The 16,975-nt window shown below is 47.5% G+C and overlaps 3 protein-coding genes across 4 annotated transcripts; 2 read left to right on the top strand and 1 right to left on the bottom strand.

The window, feature by feature from the left end:
- The first annotated feature begins 1,121 nt into the window (after positions 1-1,121).
- On the top strand, positions 1,122-10,830 carry cabp2b (calcium binding protein 2b). 2 transcript variants are annotated; one of them, XM_076046710.1, is made up of 7 exons: positions 1,122-1,710; positions 2,257-2,547; positions 8,686-8,716; positions 8,814-8,948; positions 9,047-9,156; positions 10,228-10,375; positions 10,465-10,830. In XM_076046710.1, the coding sequence occupies exons 1-7, from the start codon at positions 1,627-1,629 to the stop codon at positions 10,488-10,490; spliced, it is 825 nt and encodes a 274-aa protein (XP_075902825.1). In that variant the 5' UTR covers positions 1,122-1,626; the 3' UTR covers positions 10,491-10,830. The 2 variants fall into 2 exon arrangements, with proteins under 2 accessions (XP_075902825.1, XP_075902826.1); XM_076046711.1 differs by lacking the exons at positions 1,122-1,710; positions 2,257-2,547 and adding an exon at positions 6,120-6,452.
- A 737-nt stretch (positions 10,831-11,567) lies between these two features.
- crybb1l1 (crystallin, beta B1, like 1) lies at positions 11,568-13,413 on the bottom strand. The gene is made up of 6 exons (XM_076046712.1): positions 13,373-13,413; positions 13,074-13,168; positions 12,865-12,983; positions 12,636-12,768; positions 12,398-12,540; positions 11,568-12,309 (listed from the first exon to the last, which is right to left on the bottom strand). Exons 2-6 carry the CDS (start codon positions 13,161-13,163, stop codon positions 12,138-12,140), a joined length of 657 nt encoding a protein of 218 aa, XP_075902827.1. The 5' UTR covers positions 13,164-13,168; positions 13,373-13,413; the 3' UTR covers positions 11,568-12,137.
- A 739-nt stretch (positions 13,414-14,152) lies between these two features.
- cryba1l1 (crystallin, beta A1, like 1) lies at positions 14,153-16,369 on the top strand. Its single transcript, XM_076046715.1, has 6 exons — positions 14,153-14,377; positions 14,845-14,927; positions 15,025-15,143; positions 15,236-15,377; positions 15,486-15,628; positions 16,222-16,369. Exons 2-6 carry the CDS (start codon positions 14,853-14,855, stop codon positions 16,367-16,369), a joined length of 627 nt encoding a protein of 208 aa, XP_075902830.1. The 5' UTR covers positions 14,153-14,377; positions 14,845-14,852.
- Positions 16,370-16,975: the final 606 nt, after the last annotated feature.

Raw genomic sequence — 16,975 nt, forward strand, 5'->3', positions numbered from 1 at the left:
TGGAAAACCTCATTAGGAACTGGAGAGATGTAACACCACACTCAATACTCACAAGTTTGAATTTGAAATCTTCACTTATCCCAGAATAGGGAGAGGTGAGACACTTTTATCCAAAGATATCTGCCAAATCACCTCTTTTTTTTTTTATCAGAGGGGGACATGCGTGTAAAAATATTACCAAGTTGATGGACTGTGTTAAATTTACAAAGCTGTTGCTGCTGCTGCAGCTGCTTTTAGTGGAATTAGTCGCTTCAGGCAAAAAAAAAAAAAAAAAAAAAAAGGCTTCAAAGCTGAGGGGCTGTTTTTGAAGACCTCTGAAGCACAGTAATATGTTTACACGCACCCGTGGACATGCCTGTTCTAAAATAGGAGCCAGTGGGGACGTTCACCTGTGTGTGCATGTGTGTGTGTGTGCTCAGTCGCGCATGCCAGATGAGATTCGCCATGCTGAGGTGATGTGTTCCAACATAAGAGAAATCTTTCACATCAGCGCGGGGCTGCTGAGCTCCTTGTTTTTGTTTAGTTTTTTTGCATCCTCTACTTGATTAAAGCCTGACCTAGGCACCTCCCCACCCCAAAAAAATCAAAAAAAAAAAAAATCCAATTTTTGTTACAGCAAAGGATAGACAGAGTAGACAGAGTGAGGGACAAGGGATTGAGGGTAGAGGAGAAACGAGGATTACTGACAGAAGGAAAAGGCGAAAAATGGAGGATTGAATACAGCAAAACACAATGGTAATAATAATAATAATGAAGTGTATCAAAGATCCCTTATTGCGCTCATGAGTCTTTATGTTTCATGAGTAGAGCAGCTCCCAAACAACAGCATATTTAGCCCGCTGGTTGCAGCCTCCTTCCAAAATACATGCTTGTTTTGGACAGCTTCCACATGCCAGGATGTTGTCACCAACCTGTAATGGTTTTCAGAGTTGGGATCAGTGCCGTGTATGACATAACACAGGGCTGGTTTCCAGTTCCATTTGTTTTTAGTGCAACCAATACAAGTTATTTCTTTGTTATGTTATTTCTGACGGGTTCACTCAGAGGTCATAGGCACATCAAGTTGGTTAAATGACTTTTTTAATAATGTGAGAGCTTAATGAAAGAAATAAAAGTACATGTAGAGGTGTGTTTACCTGAGCATGGGGGGAAAAGGTGGGAAGAGAAGAAGGCAGAGGAGGAGAAGGGAAGAGCGAGTCGCTATAGGTGGAGGTGCAGGAAGTATAGAGTGACACTTAAAGAGGTGAAAGATAGCGAGCTGAGGGCAGAGGGGCAGGAACTCAATCCCACGGCCGAGACGACAGCCGGCGATAAAACCCTCCACACCTGAACACGGCCAAGACACACGTATGGGCCGCGGGGCCGAGCGGAAAACAGGAGGAGAGTCGACAGCACCGAGACGACCAGAGAAAGATTTTCGGGAAAAGACTTCAACCACCTCTGACGGAAATTCGTTGTGCTGACCTCACGGGCCAGTTTCAGCTTTTGGAGTAAAGAATAAATAGATAAATAAATAAAAACTCCAGAGCTGAAGAGAGACGGACGAGCGAGCCGGTGAGGGAGGGTGAGGGCGAGGGCGAGCGACGGGAGAGAGAGGCAGAGCGAGCGTGAGGCTGCGGCTCCGTCATGTTCATGATCATTCGCGAGTCGTCCGCCGTAGGAGGCGGTGCTGCAGCCATGAGCGTGCCACAGGAGAGGACGCCGAAGCAGGTGCGTGCGTGTCCATGTGCGTCTGTGCACGCATGTGTGTGTGTGTGTGTTTGCCCTGTGAGTGTTATTTTTATTCTGTTACTGACTTTATATAAGAAGAAAATATAACTTGGATTCTTTTCCCTTCAAGGTGGATGAATTTTGTTTGTTTCTGCACGTTGGGTTGTTTGTTAGCTCTGTTTGGTTCTTTTTTCCCTTGTGAGGCATCTTTGAGTTTCAAGAACAGTGATGGTAATGATGATGAAAATGATAATGATGATTGATAAATCTTTACATGCACAGATGGATTTACCATTTTAAAAGCAAACAATAAATGCCGTTATTTGTGCTTGATAACATGTATTGAAGTCTAAACAATGAGCCTGATTAAAAAAATGATGACACTGTTTAAGATAATACATGAAATAAACGATTGTCAGTGTGACTTTAGTGATTGAAAAAAAAAATCACATTTATCAGAATCAGCTTCAGAATGAAAGCTGTGGAGCAGCTAATTGTCTCGCAGTTTTGCTCATGTGAGTTGAATCAGTCCGTGTGCCTGTGCAGGTGCGGGCTTCCATCAAGAAGAAGGTGGAGAAGCAGCGGAGGAGAACCGGGGAGCCGCCGCAGGGGCCCGCAGACATCCAGGTGGCTCTGCATCAGCCTCATCGCCAGCACAAGGCCGGCCAGAACTCACAGCCGCTGCCGCCACCGCCGTCAGCCACCGCCGCTGAGGACCAGACGAGCCTGGAGGAGACGCTGGAGGAGATGATGCAGGGCCCGCAGAGGGGGGAGAAGGAGGCGGGGAGGGCGGAGCCCGTCAACCTGCTGCCCATCGTGGACTCCGTGTTCGGGCAGGTAGGAGTGGCGGCGTGGCGAGGTGTTTTGTGCATGAAAATCTCACCAAGATCTCATCTTAAAACCAAGGAGTCAAGGTGCATAAGTTGACAGCTTGCTGTCAAACACTCTGACTGACAGTTTATGACCTTTTTAATTGCTGGAACCACAATCTACACATGGAAAATCTGTCTGTCTCTGCCTCTAATTGTGCAGATTAGGCAGCTTGCAGAGGTTTTAAAGAAATTCAGCTGTTTTTGCACTCTGTTACTATTTAAGCATGACTCAGGCTTCCTCACAGGGCTGTTTGGTTCTTGCTTCTGTAACTCTGTCTGTACAAAGGTAATAATAATAATAATAATAATAATAATAATAATAATAATAATAATAATAATAATAATAGAAGAACTGACTGATACAAATTGATGGTGCATCCTGCAGGTGCCAACAGGCCAAATTCAACCCAATAACCCAATTTGACGCACTGATAAGAAGTGAAATAATACAACTGGACTCTAATTAGAGCCCCGCTGTGTCCCTCTGGTGGAAACACACCTGTGTTGCGATCCCGTGTTGACCACCAGGTGCCTGCGGACAAACAGTGTTGGCCAGCCAGCGCAGTGCAACCCAGCGCAGCGCAGCGCAGCGGCTAAAAGCCGAGAACAGAGATGGCGTGTGTTTGAAGGGATTTAAACTCCTTTACTTTGGGGAAATGTCGTAATCCGTAACAGACACCACCGCGGCCGGCCAGAGATGTGATGAACACTGGATCTGGGCTCAGTGTCGCCATCACTCAGCAAGCGACACGCGACACGGCCGGGGCGGGCTCCATCATTACAGCATCTGTTGCGACGGGGTCAGATGCGGGAGGGATAGTGGGCGGAGGTGGGGGGGGTGGAGATCATGGTGTGTGAGAAAGTGGTCTGTGTATGAAAATAAAATAAAAAGGGATTAGGTTAAAGCTCCTCTAGCTTCCTCCTGTTGGCTTTCTGACTCACTCAAAAATAAATAAAATAATACATGTTGCAGAGAAAAGTCAGCAGAGGATAGGTGGGGGGGTGGGGGGGGGGTGGCGGCAGGAGGGGGTGGCGGCGAGCGTCTGTCTTTAGAAACGGCGGGAGAAGGCATGTGTGACGTGAGCGCTGATGCAAACCTTCCAAAATAAGAGCGACGGAAGCGCGAGTGGGAGGAGAGATTTACGGTTGCTTCTCGCAGCGATTCACAGCAGGGTCTCCTCGGGGGGCCTGAACCTCACTTTGATAACCAGGCGCTCTGCGGTTTGTGAAACACGGAGGCAAACGAGCGAGACCCTCAGCCCACACACGCACACTGTGAGCGCAGCGTCAGACTGATGGAGCACTCATGGAGTTCTAACAAACACACTCCATGAAAAACTCCATGACGACCTGAGCCCGTCTCTCCTCCGCGGCCTCTAGTGTGTCATGATTGACAGCAGCCGTTACAGTAAACCTGCGCCGTCTCTCAATCTGAAACCAGATCAACACACGATACGTCTGACAGTTCGCCCCAACGCACAAACATGCATGAGCACGCCGAGTTCGGCACCGAAAAGAGTCACGTTACCACCTGCGCCGACCGCAGACAATGTGAGTGATGAGCGTCACAAGTTGGGCTGCTCTAAAAATAATAATCCAAAAACTAATCGTGGACATTGTCCTGCATTATTGATGAGGTCTGTCAGGGTGAACCGGTACACACGCTTACGGGGCGACAACATCTCATCAGTGTGATGAATTGACACCAAGAGTAAGACGGGATCAGCCAGGTAATTAATCGGCTTAATGGAATCACCTGTGCGCTGCTTAATTCATGCAGCCGGCGGTGTCACTTTTCCTGAGCTTTAAGTGAATCATGAGACTCTTTAATCAACATTAATTTGAGCGAGAAAAGTTGCTGTTCTTGCTTAAGATTTTCTCTAACTTATGAAACTTTATTGTTGTTACAGAAATGCTAACTAGACATGCACTACTAACATTACACACCTTGTGTATGTACAATGTGAATTACATTTATGTGGCCCATAAAGTCAGCACGGTCTCAGCAATGTCTATTAATTAGCGATATACGTTGTTTTTTAAACTTTTATTTTCAACTATTTCTTCAACAGTTTCAATGTCGTCTCAGCAGGGATTTTTGTGAAATTATGATGCAACTGAAAATAGATTTTTTTTTTTTAAATGAATATTGTGGGTAAAAAAAATTGACAATTTCAATTAAAATCAAACCCCAATTTCTTCATTGTTGAATCTCTCCGTGAGATCGTACCCTTGCATCTGCTCTGTAGTGTCCCCCTGTGGTGGCTATTTGTCACTGCAACAACACAAGATGCTCTGGCTTTTGAGAGGAGACTTGGGCCCTCTCAAGTTTTAGTGGAAATAGGTGTTTAATAGATGTTCTTGTTTTTGTTTTTTTGGAGCCCTAGTAGTGTAAACAGAAAGAGTCAGACCAGTTGTGTCAAACCGACTCGACAAAATAATTTATCTCAAGATTGTTGTGCATAAAAAAACAGAACTGGAACGAGCACACAGGCAGAGAAACACATAGTCATACGCACGCACGCGCGCGCGCGCACACACACACACACACACACACACACACAGTGGTCTCCGAATGGATGCACAGTAGTAAGCATCTTTCCAAATCGGCCTTTTCAGAGATTTGTGAACAGATGTGTCCTACGTGCGTACGAGGCTCAGCTGATTGTATTTCTTTCTGCACTCGTGACCTAATTTTCGTCAATTTTTTTTGCCTGTTGTGTTGTGCTGTGTTGTGCTCCGTTTAAACCACGTCAGACTTTTGCACTGCGTGACCCCAAGTTGCCGTCAACGAAACCTGCCAACAGCTTGTGAGACGCGCGGCCGCTCTCGTAAGCCTTCATTTACTAAAGTGCCGTCACTCCGCAGAGGCACTTCCTCATTAGTTGGACCGTTCATCCCCTTTTAAACGGCGAAGCGCTATTAATTCTACTTGGAAACTTTTAATCTTAGCGCGAATTCCGTGTTCTCAACAACTGATTCGGAGGAAACGTTCCTCGCTTTTACATTGCGGTTGTGGTTCAGCTCTCAATTTCTCTTTAAGCTCTGGCGAAAATGTTCTCCTGGTTTAAGATTGTAATCTGGATATTGAACATTTATCATTCCGCCTCATGTTGAGACCAACAGATTGAGAAACGGTGATTGTGATGCTCCACAGCTCATCATTCATCATCACAATTTCTTCCAACCTCCCTCACACTGGACAACATTATGCAATTTCCTTGCGTGGCTCCTGTTTCACCCTCTAACACTGTATCCCCTTGTCTTTTCATCACCCTGTCTTGCTCCCTAATCCCGTATGTGAGGCATTAATCCCCCTCTGTTAATGCTCATTCCCCCCTCTAAAACTCCTCGCCGTCGAGATGAAGTCATTTAAACGCTGGTGCAGCATACGAATTAGAAAGGGGAGGAGAGAGAAAGGGGGGAGATTAAAAGCGTTGCTCATTGTGAGGAGGTCGCGAGAAGAGAAGAGAAGAGTGCGCTGCCTGTAGCAGACAGTGGCCTTCATCTGGGTCGGGTTGGGTCTTTTCTTTTTCTTTTTTTTTTGGAAACTCTACATCAGATCAGTAGAAATGGGCGGAGTCGGACACGGGTGTCCCCGCACCGACTAGAGTGATGATTCTCTTCGGTACCAGATGTGATGACTGGCGCCCGGCATGGAATCCTCTCTGAGTCAGGAGCTAGAGGCTGAGCAGGACCTCTGAGAAGTGCAAAGACAGCGGAGCAAATAGATTCATCAGCGGACAGGCGGGACCCGAGAGTCAGGAGGGGAAGGAAAGAAGGCCTGTGAGAGGAGGTTGTGTGTCTGCCAGGACAGGTCAGGTGATGGGAAACTGCACAAAATCTTCGGTCAAAGACAGAATGAGGAAGGTAAGAGAGCCGATCTGATGACGACTGTTCCTGTTCTGAGGCTGATCATGAATCAGAGAAATTTTTAAGATTTGACGTTTGTTCTGGTTTTTCAAGACAGGGAAGCATAATTCACAATTTTGACTTTTTTTTACAGTGGTCGTTAATTGATTCAGAGCATCAAGATTGCATTCTTATAAATAGGGATAAGCACTGTGTAAAAAGCTACACTTGAGTTATGGCTGGGTGTTCATGGAAGATTCTATGCAGGTGTTTGATCCTACAAAGAGTGACTTGAGAGATGTCGAGTGCAGTGGGAGTGACACTCTCCTTCAGTTCTACTTTTAAAATGCCTTCAAATATAATGTCTCCTTTTAGAGGTTTAAAAGACCTTAAATAGTCACAAACAGGTCCTCAAAAAAACATTGCCCTACAAGAACACTAACAACTTGACCAGTGAGATCAAAATAACTCAACTCGCTAATTAATGATGAAAATAATATACTTTCTGTCACTTTTGTCACTTTACTGCTCACCACTTCAAAGCTTGCTTGGCGAAAGAATTAGCGATTCACGCAGAAACTCTTAAACGCGGTCAGAAACGCAAAGTTTCTTACCGTCTTTTGGAATATTTTTGATTTGACAATCTCGATTAAGACCGGCTGGCACACAAACAGAATCACTACAATAAACAAAAGGTAAAAAGGCGTGAAAACTCCTCTATCACACTTATGAATCCCTGCTGACACGCACGATTCCGGGTAATTATCAGAGTGGTCCAGCTGCTGGATCGGCCCCGTCGCGGAGATGAGACGTCGTCCCAGAATGACAGCGGCTTATGTAACCAAGCAGTCTGTCCAACGCTTGCGTGACGGCGAAAGACAAGCGGCAGCTTTGTTCCTTGAGAGACGCGATTACACCTCAATCAGCCGCGAAGTAACAGCTTGCTGTGCCCTCCGAAAGGGGGCGATGGATGGGGGGAGGAGGAGGAAGAGGAGGGCGGCGGCGGGCCTGCAGGGGCCGCGGCCGGAGGAGGGCGAGGACGATCAGGAAGCGGAGGACGGGCTGTTTACCGACCCGTTCAGTGCGCTGGTGAAGAACTGCAACTTGCTGCACATCGTGGGCCCCGCCTGCATTTTCCTAAAGCAGGGCTTCTCGCAGACAGTCGTACGTAGCCGGACGGCAGGCGGTGTGACTCCTCACTATCACCTATATCCCCACCTCCCCGTCCACCCACCAGCGCCCCCTGGCTGTGTTGATCCGTTCCCACCCCTGCATCGTGGCTGGCACCCTTTCTCTTCCATCATGCCAGCGACACCATCAATCCATCTGCCAGAGCAGGTCAGACAATTAAACGCGCCGGCAGTGCACATAAAGAGCGGCCGCACGCGCTGTTCCATGGAAACTATTGACTGACCGGCTGGAAGCTGGAAGAGAGTCTGGATGAATTTCAAAAAGGCCAAAGAGGGTCACTGGCTCTTGTCCCAGTTTGAAGGCGCAGCGATATATTTAGTGTGCTGGAACACAACGCTAGCTCACCCATGACAGTGACAACATCTACAGCCAGGTGTGCCTTCTGCCCCCTCAGACCACCTTGTTTTGCTCCCTTCCAAACATGAGAATGGTGAGACTAAGTTCTAGCAGCGAGCTGGTTTGCTGGAGGCTGTAAACAGAAGGCTAAACAGGCTCTTTTCTAAGGGTCCGGGGAGTTTTTTTCTGGCTGTTAAAATGGGGTCGGAATAAAAAAAGACCCAGATGAAAATATAGGTGCAATTTATATTTATGTATAAATATCACATTTCACTCATTCATAATTCATGCATCTTGGTGGTGGTGAGTTTTTGTGTCTGTGGTCTCGTGTGACAACTTAAATGCTGTTTGCAACGTGCGACATGGTGTGTAACTCCTAACTATGCTATGTGATGATTCTGCACAGAAAACAATATTTACTGGGATCATACTTAGTTATTTAATGGCATTAATAATAGGTGAGCAAATCCCTGTTGTGTATTTGTGCTTTTTATACTCACTATATACTATACCCACACAGCTGAACCGCATAAACCATAAATCATTGACCTCATTCACTCTGATGACTTGATGTTTCTTTCCTCTTCACTGAGTGTTGTTGTGTGAATCTTTTTGTGCCTCTACATTGCCAAACAGACTCTGACAAAGTATTTATTGAGCAATGGCCTCCGGGGAAAACGAGATGTACGCAACTTCTGAATTTTGTCTGCGTCTCCTTCCACAGGACAGAGAGCTGAGACCGGAGGAGATCGACGGTGAGGCCGCTGCCCTTCAATTCACCATCAGTGTTTGACCAGTCAGAGCTCAGGGAGAGTGTTGACGTGACATGTGCATCATGGTGTTTTCTTCCAGAGCTCCGTGAGGCGTTTGTGGAGTTTGACAGGAACAAGAAAGGCTACATCAGTCACAAAGACCTGGGAGAGTGCATGAGGACCATGGGGTACATGCCCACAGAGATGGAGCTCATTGAACTGAGCCAGCAGATCTGTGAGTAGGACTGAATCCTTCCACTCCAGTTCACTCACCCACACCAGAGCACTGACACCATCTGTGTGTGTGTGTGTGTGTGTGTGGGGCCGTTGTAGGTGGAGGAAAAGTGGACTTTGAGGACTTTGTGGAGCTGATGGGACCCAAGATGTTGGCGGAGACAGCGGACATGATCGGGGTCAAAGAACTACGAGACGCCTTCAGAGAGGTCAGCACGTAGTTAACACACTTCTTGGGCCTGATGTGACGGCCGTTGGCCAGCACCAAAGCACAGCGCTGGTCCATAAATAGCCTGAAATAAAATAACTAGTCAGGGGAAGCAGAGAATCTTGAGGCTGGAGTTTAAATACTGGGCTTGATTGGCTGAGGAGCGCTGCAGCTGAGTGTGATTAGGTGAGTGGAGGCAGGTGTGCAGAGTGACCAGCAGGTCACTGAACACTGAGCCCAGGTGAGGAGACGAGCACCTTCTCACACCTGATTAGTTGATTTGTTTTTTTCTATATGCTGCAGTTGTTTTAAAAGCTTTATATATTTTTTTTAGAATATCTATCTGTGTAGTTTTATTGAATGGGAAATGGTCTGCTTTAAAACTGAATTCATACACCTTGACAGTAAAAAGTTTGAATCTTTTTGTTTTGCCAGGAAGACATTTGACATCTTCAACCTTTGAGGTTCCAAAGGTTCCATTAATATCCTGTATATTAGGTTCAGATTAGATTTGAGAAGTCTGATGTTACTTTAACATGTTTGGAAAGGGGAAAAAGTGGTGACCGACGTTTTTGTTTTTTTTTCCATTTCTGGATGGTGAAGTGAATTTAACCTTGCTTGGGTTAAATAAAACTACAGGTTGTGTTATAGTAACAGGACAACACCAGAACCTGTTTTTTTAATCACTGACTGGGGGATTTTTTTTTTTTTTTACGATAACAGTAGACGTGCAGAAGGAGGAAGAAAGAGAAAAATGAGTGAGTCCTTGTGTTGTAAACGATGACTCACTAACAACATCTGACGAGACATCCACATACTGGAAACTGCACCTTCTCGAACCCTGTCAGACAGTCACACCTGTGTGTTTTCCTGCTATGACTGAATGTCGGCCGTGAGTGAGACATGTGGCGAAGTCATGCTGATATTACTCACGTTTTCACTCCCCACTGCTTTCGTTAAAGTTAGCCAAGCTTTGCATTTACTCAACTTAACAGCAACAACAAAAAAAAAACTCTGGGTTTTTTCTTTATTTCCTAATGGGATGTGCGCACCTCTCTTCCTCTTTGCCCAGTTTGACTCCAACGGCGACGGTCAGATCAGCCTGCCGGAGCTGCGCGAGGCCATGAAGAAGCTGATGGGGGAGCAGGTGACCAACAGGGAGATCAACGAGATCCTCCAGGATGCCGACCTCAACGGAGACGGACAGGTGGACTTTGAGGGTGAGAGAAACCTCAGTTTGCGGATCTCACCTTCACCTTCACCTTCAGCTTCCTCACTCTTCCTCACTCTTCCTCTCTTCTCTTCTCAGAGTTCGTACGGATGATGTCCCGCTGAGCGGCACCAGCTGCTGACGGACAAGATGCACTACGCCTCAGTGACCACGGATCTTCTGCTCTTCGGAGTGCTCTTTAAATTTTATTTTTTGTATGTGAAACTAGTCTGACAAATCTAAATCAAACGGCTCATAACGTCTGGACTGAAGTGCAACACAAAACAGTAAACAGCAGTGAAACATATCAAGAGATTTATTAACAACATTTATTACTGTATCTTGTAGCAGTATTTTTTTTTATATATATATATATATATATATAATCACTGTTTGTTCTTTGAGTGTAACATGTTTGTAAAAAAAAAAGGAAAAGACTAACTTTTATAAAATAAAGATGTACATTAAAAAGTGTGGATGTTTCGTCAATAAATTTATGTTTAGAATAAAAGCATTTGATATATTTATATTCATATTTATTTTAATTAAATTAATTTTAGATGACATTTATGGGCCTACTTATGCGGGGGATGCCCAACGACGTGGGCCAGACCTCTAGTGGACTCACCACCAGCAGAGGGAGCTGTCGGGTCCGGTGCAATGTGGCATGAGCAGCAGGCAAGATCGAGGGCCTCGATGACCCAGACCTCGGAAACAGCCTCTAGCTGTAGGCACATGGACTCTCACCTCACTGGAAGGGCAGTGCTGAGTTTGTCGGGGAGGTTGACACTTACTTTCTTCCATACTTACTTGTATGAATGTTTGGAGAATAGACTAAATGTCTCCAGAACATTAAAGCATGTTATGCCATTTACTCATGAATCACAAGGATTTTACTGCGTTTCACGTTTCATTGTCAATTTTGCCCCCCAAAAGAAATAAAACACAGAAGGAAAACAGGTTGAAACTGAGTTTGCCTGATAGTTTTATTAAATCAATTTATCATTTTCAGCAGATAGAGCAGAACTTTGAATATTGTCATTTATTTCGGCCCATAATATTGAATGACAGCCCATCACACATAGAACATAATGGCTCACAATATTTTATCTGGTGTTAAGCAGCTTTAAGCAATTTTCTTTACTTGTCTTTTTTAAATGTTTTATCTATATTTTTTTTCAATGAGTAACAATAACAACAACTTTGAAATCAAGATTTTACTTTTTATTGAAAACTTGGCCAGGATTCTGTACAGCAGAGAGGGTGTGTGCAAGGCACAGAGGCAGGAGGTCGGGGCAGCAAGGGGCAGCGCGGTGGGTGGGTTGGTGAGGGGGGGGCGTGGCCGGGGAGGGGCTAAAAACAGCCAAAGTCGTCACTAACCCCCTCGGGTGTTTCGGCGAAACCGCGGAGGGGGAGTGAAGTGAGGGACTTGGAAAAATCAAAATAAGAAGGTGGGGGAGATAAAACGAGGGGGTGTGGGAGGGAGGGGAAGGGAGCAAAACTCAGCCCGTGGGGGAGAAGGAGAAAAGTAGAGACGGAGAGGAATGGAGGGCGGTCCGGCTGACCCTTCCACTGAGGTCTCTGATGGGTGGGTGGGTGGGGGGTGGGTGGGGGCTCAGGGGGGTCGGGGTCGGGGTCGGGGGTGGCCCAGCTCTAAATCCTCAACCTTCCCCACGTTGCACCTACAGATCTCATACGTCTCTCCCCCTTTCCCTCTTCCTCCGCCCCTCTCCCTCGCTTCCGCTCTTTCTCTTCCTCTCCTTCCCTGAGCCTCACTTGTTGGCCATGGTGTAGCAGCCCTGTTGGTGCCACTGCATGTCGCGGATGCGCCTCACCGACTGGATCTGGGGCTGGCGGGCGCCAAACTCGTTGAAGTGCCTGAACTCGCCCTTCTCCAGCAGGTACTGGCTGCCGCGGTAGCCGGGGAACTGGTAGCCCACGAAGCTGGGGGGAAGAACGGAAGGAGGGTGAGCATGGTGGAAAATATCACTCGGCGGCTCGAAGGCACCCGGAGGTCGTGGCCCAGACTCACGTTCCGCAGCTAACGATGATGCTGCCCACTCTGTCGGTGAAGCCGTGGGAGAAGAGGCTGGGCACGTCGTCGTCCATGATCTCCATCTTGCGGCCCTTGAACTCCTCCACCTCGTACAGGCACATCTTGTGCTTCTCGGGGTCCTGAGGAAGGGAATGCGGAGTGAGGTGAGGTGAGCTGAGGTGAGCTGAGCTGAGCCAAAGTGAGCTGAGCTGAGGTGAGGTGAGGGCTACCGTACCATTCTGACAGGCCTGAAGGACAGCAGGTAGTCGTTCTTCTGGCAGTTGCTCCAGGAGTCCCAGCGAGGGTACTCTCCCTTCTCCAGGATGTACATCTCACCGCACAGGTTCATCTGCTCAAAGCCGACGAAGCTGCAAGATGGGGGAAATCACCAGCGTGAGAAAAGCAAAAGCAAAAATGTAGATATTTTTTTCCTCTCCCCCATTCGGACCCTCGCTTTCACTCACGGTCCGCACTCGACGCGCAGGGAGCGCACGCGGTCCATGCCCAGCTCGCACACGTTCATGCACTCGTTGCTGATCTCGATCATGCGGCCCTGGAAGTTCTCCTGGTCGAACACGTACATCTGGGCGGCGGCAGGAGGAGACATGAGTGGGAGTGAGTAAAGATGAAAGTCCACGATTCCACCGACCGATCGGTTTCAAACTGCACCCACCTTGAAGGACATCATTCCCATCTCGGACTTCTTGCCCTGAGCGGCCTTGCCGTCAGTCTGGGAAGAAGTCTTGGACTTATCACTGGACATGATTACTGTGGAAAAACAGACAGTGTTTTATTTTATGAAAAAGACACTTTTCATTAAGTTTATTTATATGGAAAATAAGTAAATGTCAGCATCGGTTTGCAATGATCTGAGATCTCAGATGTAACAGGATTCTAGATGTCAGAGATGTTACAGATGTACCGTGTGTAATCAGTGTATGAGTGAGTGTGTGTGTGCGCACGCCACCTTACCTGTCTGTGCGTGCGATGCCTGCGCCGAGCCTCACTGAGAGTGTGTGGGGCTCGGAGTTCGCCTCTCCCTTTTATACGCTGGCGTCCATAGGAGAGGGATTATGGGTAGAGAAACAAACCTGCTGAGGTCAGAGGCAGCGGACAAAGGAAAGGCCTGCATCATCACAGAGGGCCGCTGGAGGCGACCAACCGCCGGCAGCAGCCGAGCACTCTGTCTAATTGTGGCCTGACTGAAGGCCTGCTAGTGACACCGCTGGTGTGATGGTGAAAATGAATGTTGAACGTCTCACACATGAAATGAATTCCGCGTGGAATATTTATTCATCCCATGGCCTATATCCTATTTAAAAAATATTTTTGGAAGTAACTTGTAAATCAAAAGTAGAGTCATAGAGATAGAATCTATCTATCTATCTATCTATCTATCTATCTATCTATCTATCAGATTGATTGGTTTTGTTGCTTGGTTCATTAATTGATTGATTGCAACATTCATTATAGGAAACAAGCAGGCCACATATTTGCCTTCTCCACTGTTAATAACAATTAATAACACCATTTAACAGTTGCCCCTCCCCTCTCCGCCCTGGCTCCCCTGAGTCCTCCCCCGCTGGGAGCCTCCCTGCTCCCCCTGTTAATCCCCCACATTCCCTCCTCACCCTCCCACCCGCGGCCGGACCCTTTGTGCCTGGGTGCGCGCCCGGACTGCTGACCGATGGGCCGAACATACCGGAGCGCCTTTGTCTGGGAGCATCAGCGCCACTATGGGATGTGCTGAGCTGGCCACCACCGGGGACAACAGCGTTTTGGCCGCGCCACCGGCAGCGGCAGCGGCGGCGGCGGCGTGAGCGGCGCCCCCGGGGGGGCCGTGAGCGCGCACAGGCGAGCGCGCACTCCGCCCCGAGTCCATATAAAACTGAAGCGCCAGGTTCTCCCAAAGCTCTACGCGAGGCAGGCAGAAGGCGCGTTCCACTCCAAAGTTCTTCTAATAAAGTGCCAAACTAGGTAAGGCTGCATCTCTGCAACAGACGGACGGATAGACAGACAGATAGGTGGACAGACAGACACTCACACATACACTCAAACACACACTGAAAACCCATTAAGCACTCTCTGAGACACCTGTTCAACGTGGTACTTGTTACCAAGTGGTTCATGTTAAATAATTTCTGCTGGACCAAACTGGATTTTTTTGGGGGGGGCTTTGCAACCAGTTCAAATAGTCTTATTAGTCGTCAGTCGTCTGCTATCAGTGCCAGGTAGATGCCACCATGTTTAACATATAGTCATCCTAATGGTTGAGTTTAAATTGTTATGGACCTCGTGTGAATAGTGCCTACAAATACAATCCAATTGACCAAACGAAAACACATATTTTACTTGAATGTGTTTACCAACTGCAAAGGATTGTTTGGACCCACAGCAAAATTCTGACTTGTTTTGTTTTCCTTTCTTCTACTGTTCCTCCTCAGGAGCAAAGATGTACAGAACTTCTAGGTCCCCCATGATGCAGCCACTGGTCAACTCAGGAATGGGCATGGCTCCTTTCTTCAAGGTAAACACACACACAAAGACGTATGTTTTAAGTTGTCATTTTGAGTTGATGTGGGCAGACATCCTGTGAGTGAACCGGACTCCTCGTATCTCCCCAGGTGACCGTGTTCGAGCAGGAGCACTTCCAGGGCAAGTGCTTGGAGTTCACCTCCGAGTGCACCAACATCCAGGACTGCGGACTGGACAACATCCGCTCCATCAGGGTGGAGAGCGGCGCGTAAGTCTCACCCTGGTCAAACAGAGTCTGGAGTGGAGAATTCAGAACGAGGAAGCACAACACTGAGATTCTCTTTACGTCTCTGTGAACAGCTGGGTCGGCTTCGAGCACCACGACTTCCAGGGCCAGCAGTTCATCCTGGAGAGAGGAGAGTACCCCCACTGGGACGCTTACAGCGGCTCCATCTCCTACCACGTGGAGCGCCTCATGTCTCTGCGCCCCATCTACTGCGCTGTGAGTGACACCCTGCGTCTGTAGGGCCGTGAAGCCGCAACCAAACGCTCACCTAGAAGCGAACCGTACTCACCCTCCTCCCTCCCACCCCCTCCCACCCCACTCCAGTCCCACCAGAGCAGCCGCATGATCATCTTCGAGAAGGAGAACTTCATGGGCCGCAGTGTGGAGCTGTCTGATGACTACCCCTCCCTGCAGGCCATGGGCTGGATCCTGCCCGAGGTTGGCTCCATGCACGTGCAGTGCGGCGCGTAAGTACAGTACTTTTGTGATAGCATCCACAAGATGAATTGTATCAAGTTTACCACACAGGCAAAGTAATATATATTTGATCTGATTGATTGATTGATTGATTGATTGATTGAATGAGAAAAAGCTAATTTAATTAAATCATTACTTTTATCTTTTTTTTTTCAAAAAATAAAATAAAATGCAAAATGGAAATACAGTTTTCAATACAATACAATACAGGTGAAAAAAAGACCCTGTCCAAAAAAAGAGCTGGTAGAACTAAAACATACATTACCATGACCCTTTCTTGCTTATTAATAATACAAATTAGCTTTGTAAACCAAATTACAGCCAAATATAAATATAAATTTAAAGATAAACACATTCAAAAATATATCCAACCCTAATATCCACCCATTAAATTAACTGTACAATAGTAACAGATAGTGAGCGACCCAATTTAATAACAGCAGTACAGTATCAGAAATCTTAAAATCTCCTGCTGGTCTGCAAGTTCTTCTCCCCTGTTGCTCCACATTTATCAACACAACCTGAAATCTGAGGCCTCATCTTGCACCAGGTGGTTAACGACCTCGCTCCGTTCTCTCGGCAGCTTCGTGTGCTACCAGCACCCTGGCTACAGGGGCCAGCAGTACATCATGGAGTGTGAGAGGCACAGCGGAGACTACCAGCACTGGAGGAACTGGGGCTCCCACTGCCAGAGCCCCCAGATCCAGTCCATCAGGCGCATCCAGCACTAAGAAGAGGACCGGCCGAGACCGACCATGGACCCCCTTCACTCCTCCTACCCATGATCCTCTCCTTCTTTCTTCCTCTTCATCCCCTTTACATCCTCTTGATCCAAGCTGACCCCTCTTCCTCCTGCCGCAACCCCTCGAAATAGACCCGCTGCCAGAGTGTGATAAGAGACAATATCGCACTGTTGAAGCACCAGGAAGCACCCTCCACACTCATATACACACAGATTTAAGCGATGCTCATAAAGCGTCTTTTTATTTAGGTTCCGCAGCCCCCTACACGCTCTCTTACGAACACACACCTGCGCTGCAGCCTCCGACCCCCATCCCAAAACCCCTCACACCGACCTGGGTGAAGAACCAGACTGGCAGCTGCATGGCAGCGGCTCTGGGAGAGCCTCCCTCCAGCTGCTCTCACCTCGCTGCGGGTCGCCGCAGCTCAGATGTGTGTTGTCGCTGTTGTGTACGAGGTTGATCCACAGGTTGAGAACCAATAAAGTCATTTTCAAGCCACGTCTTCTTGTTTCATTGTCAATCGCACGTGTCAATTAAGGTTTGGTCGAGAGGAAGTGTTTTTATGGTCATGGGATAATTCAGGTTCCAATCCCA

Source organism: Nelusetta ayraudi, unplaced genomic scaffold (genome assembly GCF_046127955.1).
Source record: "Nelusetta ayraudi isolate G7.1 ecotype Tasmania unplaced genomic scaffold, CSIRO-AGI_Nayr_v1 ptg000090l, whole genome shotgun sequence".
NCBI lineage: Eukaryota > Metazoa > Chordata > Actinopteri > Tetraodontiformes > Monacanthidae > Nelusetta > Nelusetta ayraudi.

What these genes read in the sequence shown, in the direction of transcription:
- cabp2b (XM_076046710.1), top strand. Translation starts at nt 1,627, where the DNA reads ATGTTCATGATCATTCGCGAGTCGTCCGCCGTAGGAGGCGGTGCTGCA. An exon ending in GAGACCGGAGGAGATCGACG is followed by an intron (nt 8,717 to 8,813) that starts GTGAGGCCGCTG and finishes GTTTTCTTCCAG; the next exon opens with AGCTCCGTGAGGCGTTTGTG. An exon ending in CGGACAGGTGGACTTTGAGG is followed by an intron (nt 10,376 to 10,464) that starts GTGAGAGAAACC and finishes TTCTCTTCTCAG; the next exon opens with AGTTCGTACGGATGATGTCC.
- crybb1l1 (XM_076046712.1), bottom strand. Translation starts at nt 13,163, where the DNA reads ATGTCCAGTGATAAGTCCAAGACTTCTTCCCAGACTGACGGCAAGGCC. An exon ending in CTGCGCGTCGAGTGCGGACC is followed by an intron (nt 12,769 to 12,864) that starts GTGAGTGAAAGC and finishes CCCATCTTGCAG; the next exon opens with CTTCGTCGGCTTTGAGCAGA. An exon ending in ATCATCGTTAGCTGCGGAAC is followed by an intron (nt 12,310 to 12,397) that starts GTGAGTCTGGGC and finishes TCTTCCCCCCAG; the next exon opens with CTTCGTGGGCTACCAGTTCC.
- cryba1l1 (XM_076046715.1), top strand. Translation starts at nt 14,853, where the DNA reads ATGTACAGAACTTCTAGGTCCCCCATGATGCAGCCACTGGTCAACTCA. An exon ending in GCATGGCTCCTTTCTTCAAG is followed by an intron (nt 14,928 to 15,024) that starts GTAAACACACAC and finishes GTATCTCCCCAG; the next exon opens with GTGACCGTGTTCGAGCAGGA. An exon ending in ATGCACGTGCAGTGCGGCGC is followed by an intron (nt 15,629 to 16,221) that starts GTAAGTACAGTA and finishes TTCTCTCGGCAG; the next exon opens with CTTCGTGTGCTACCAGCACC.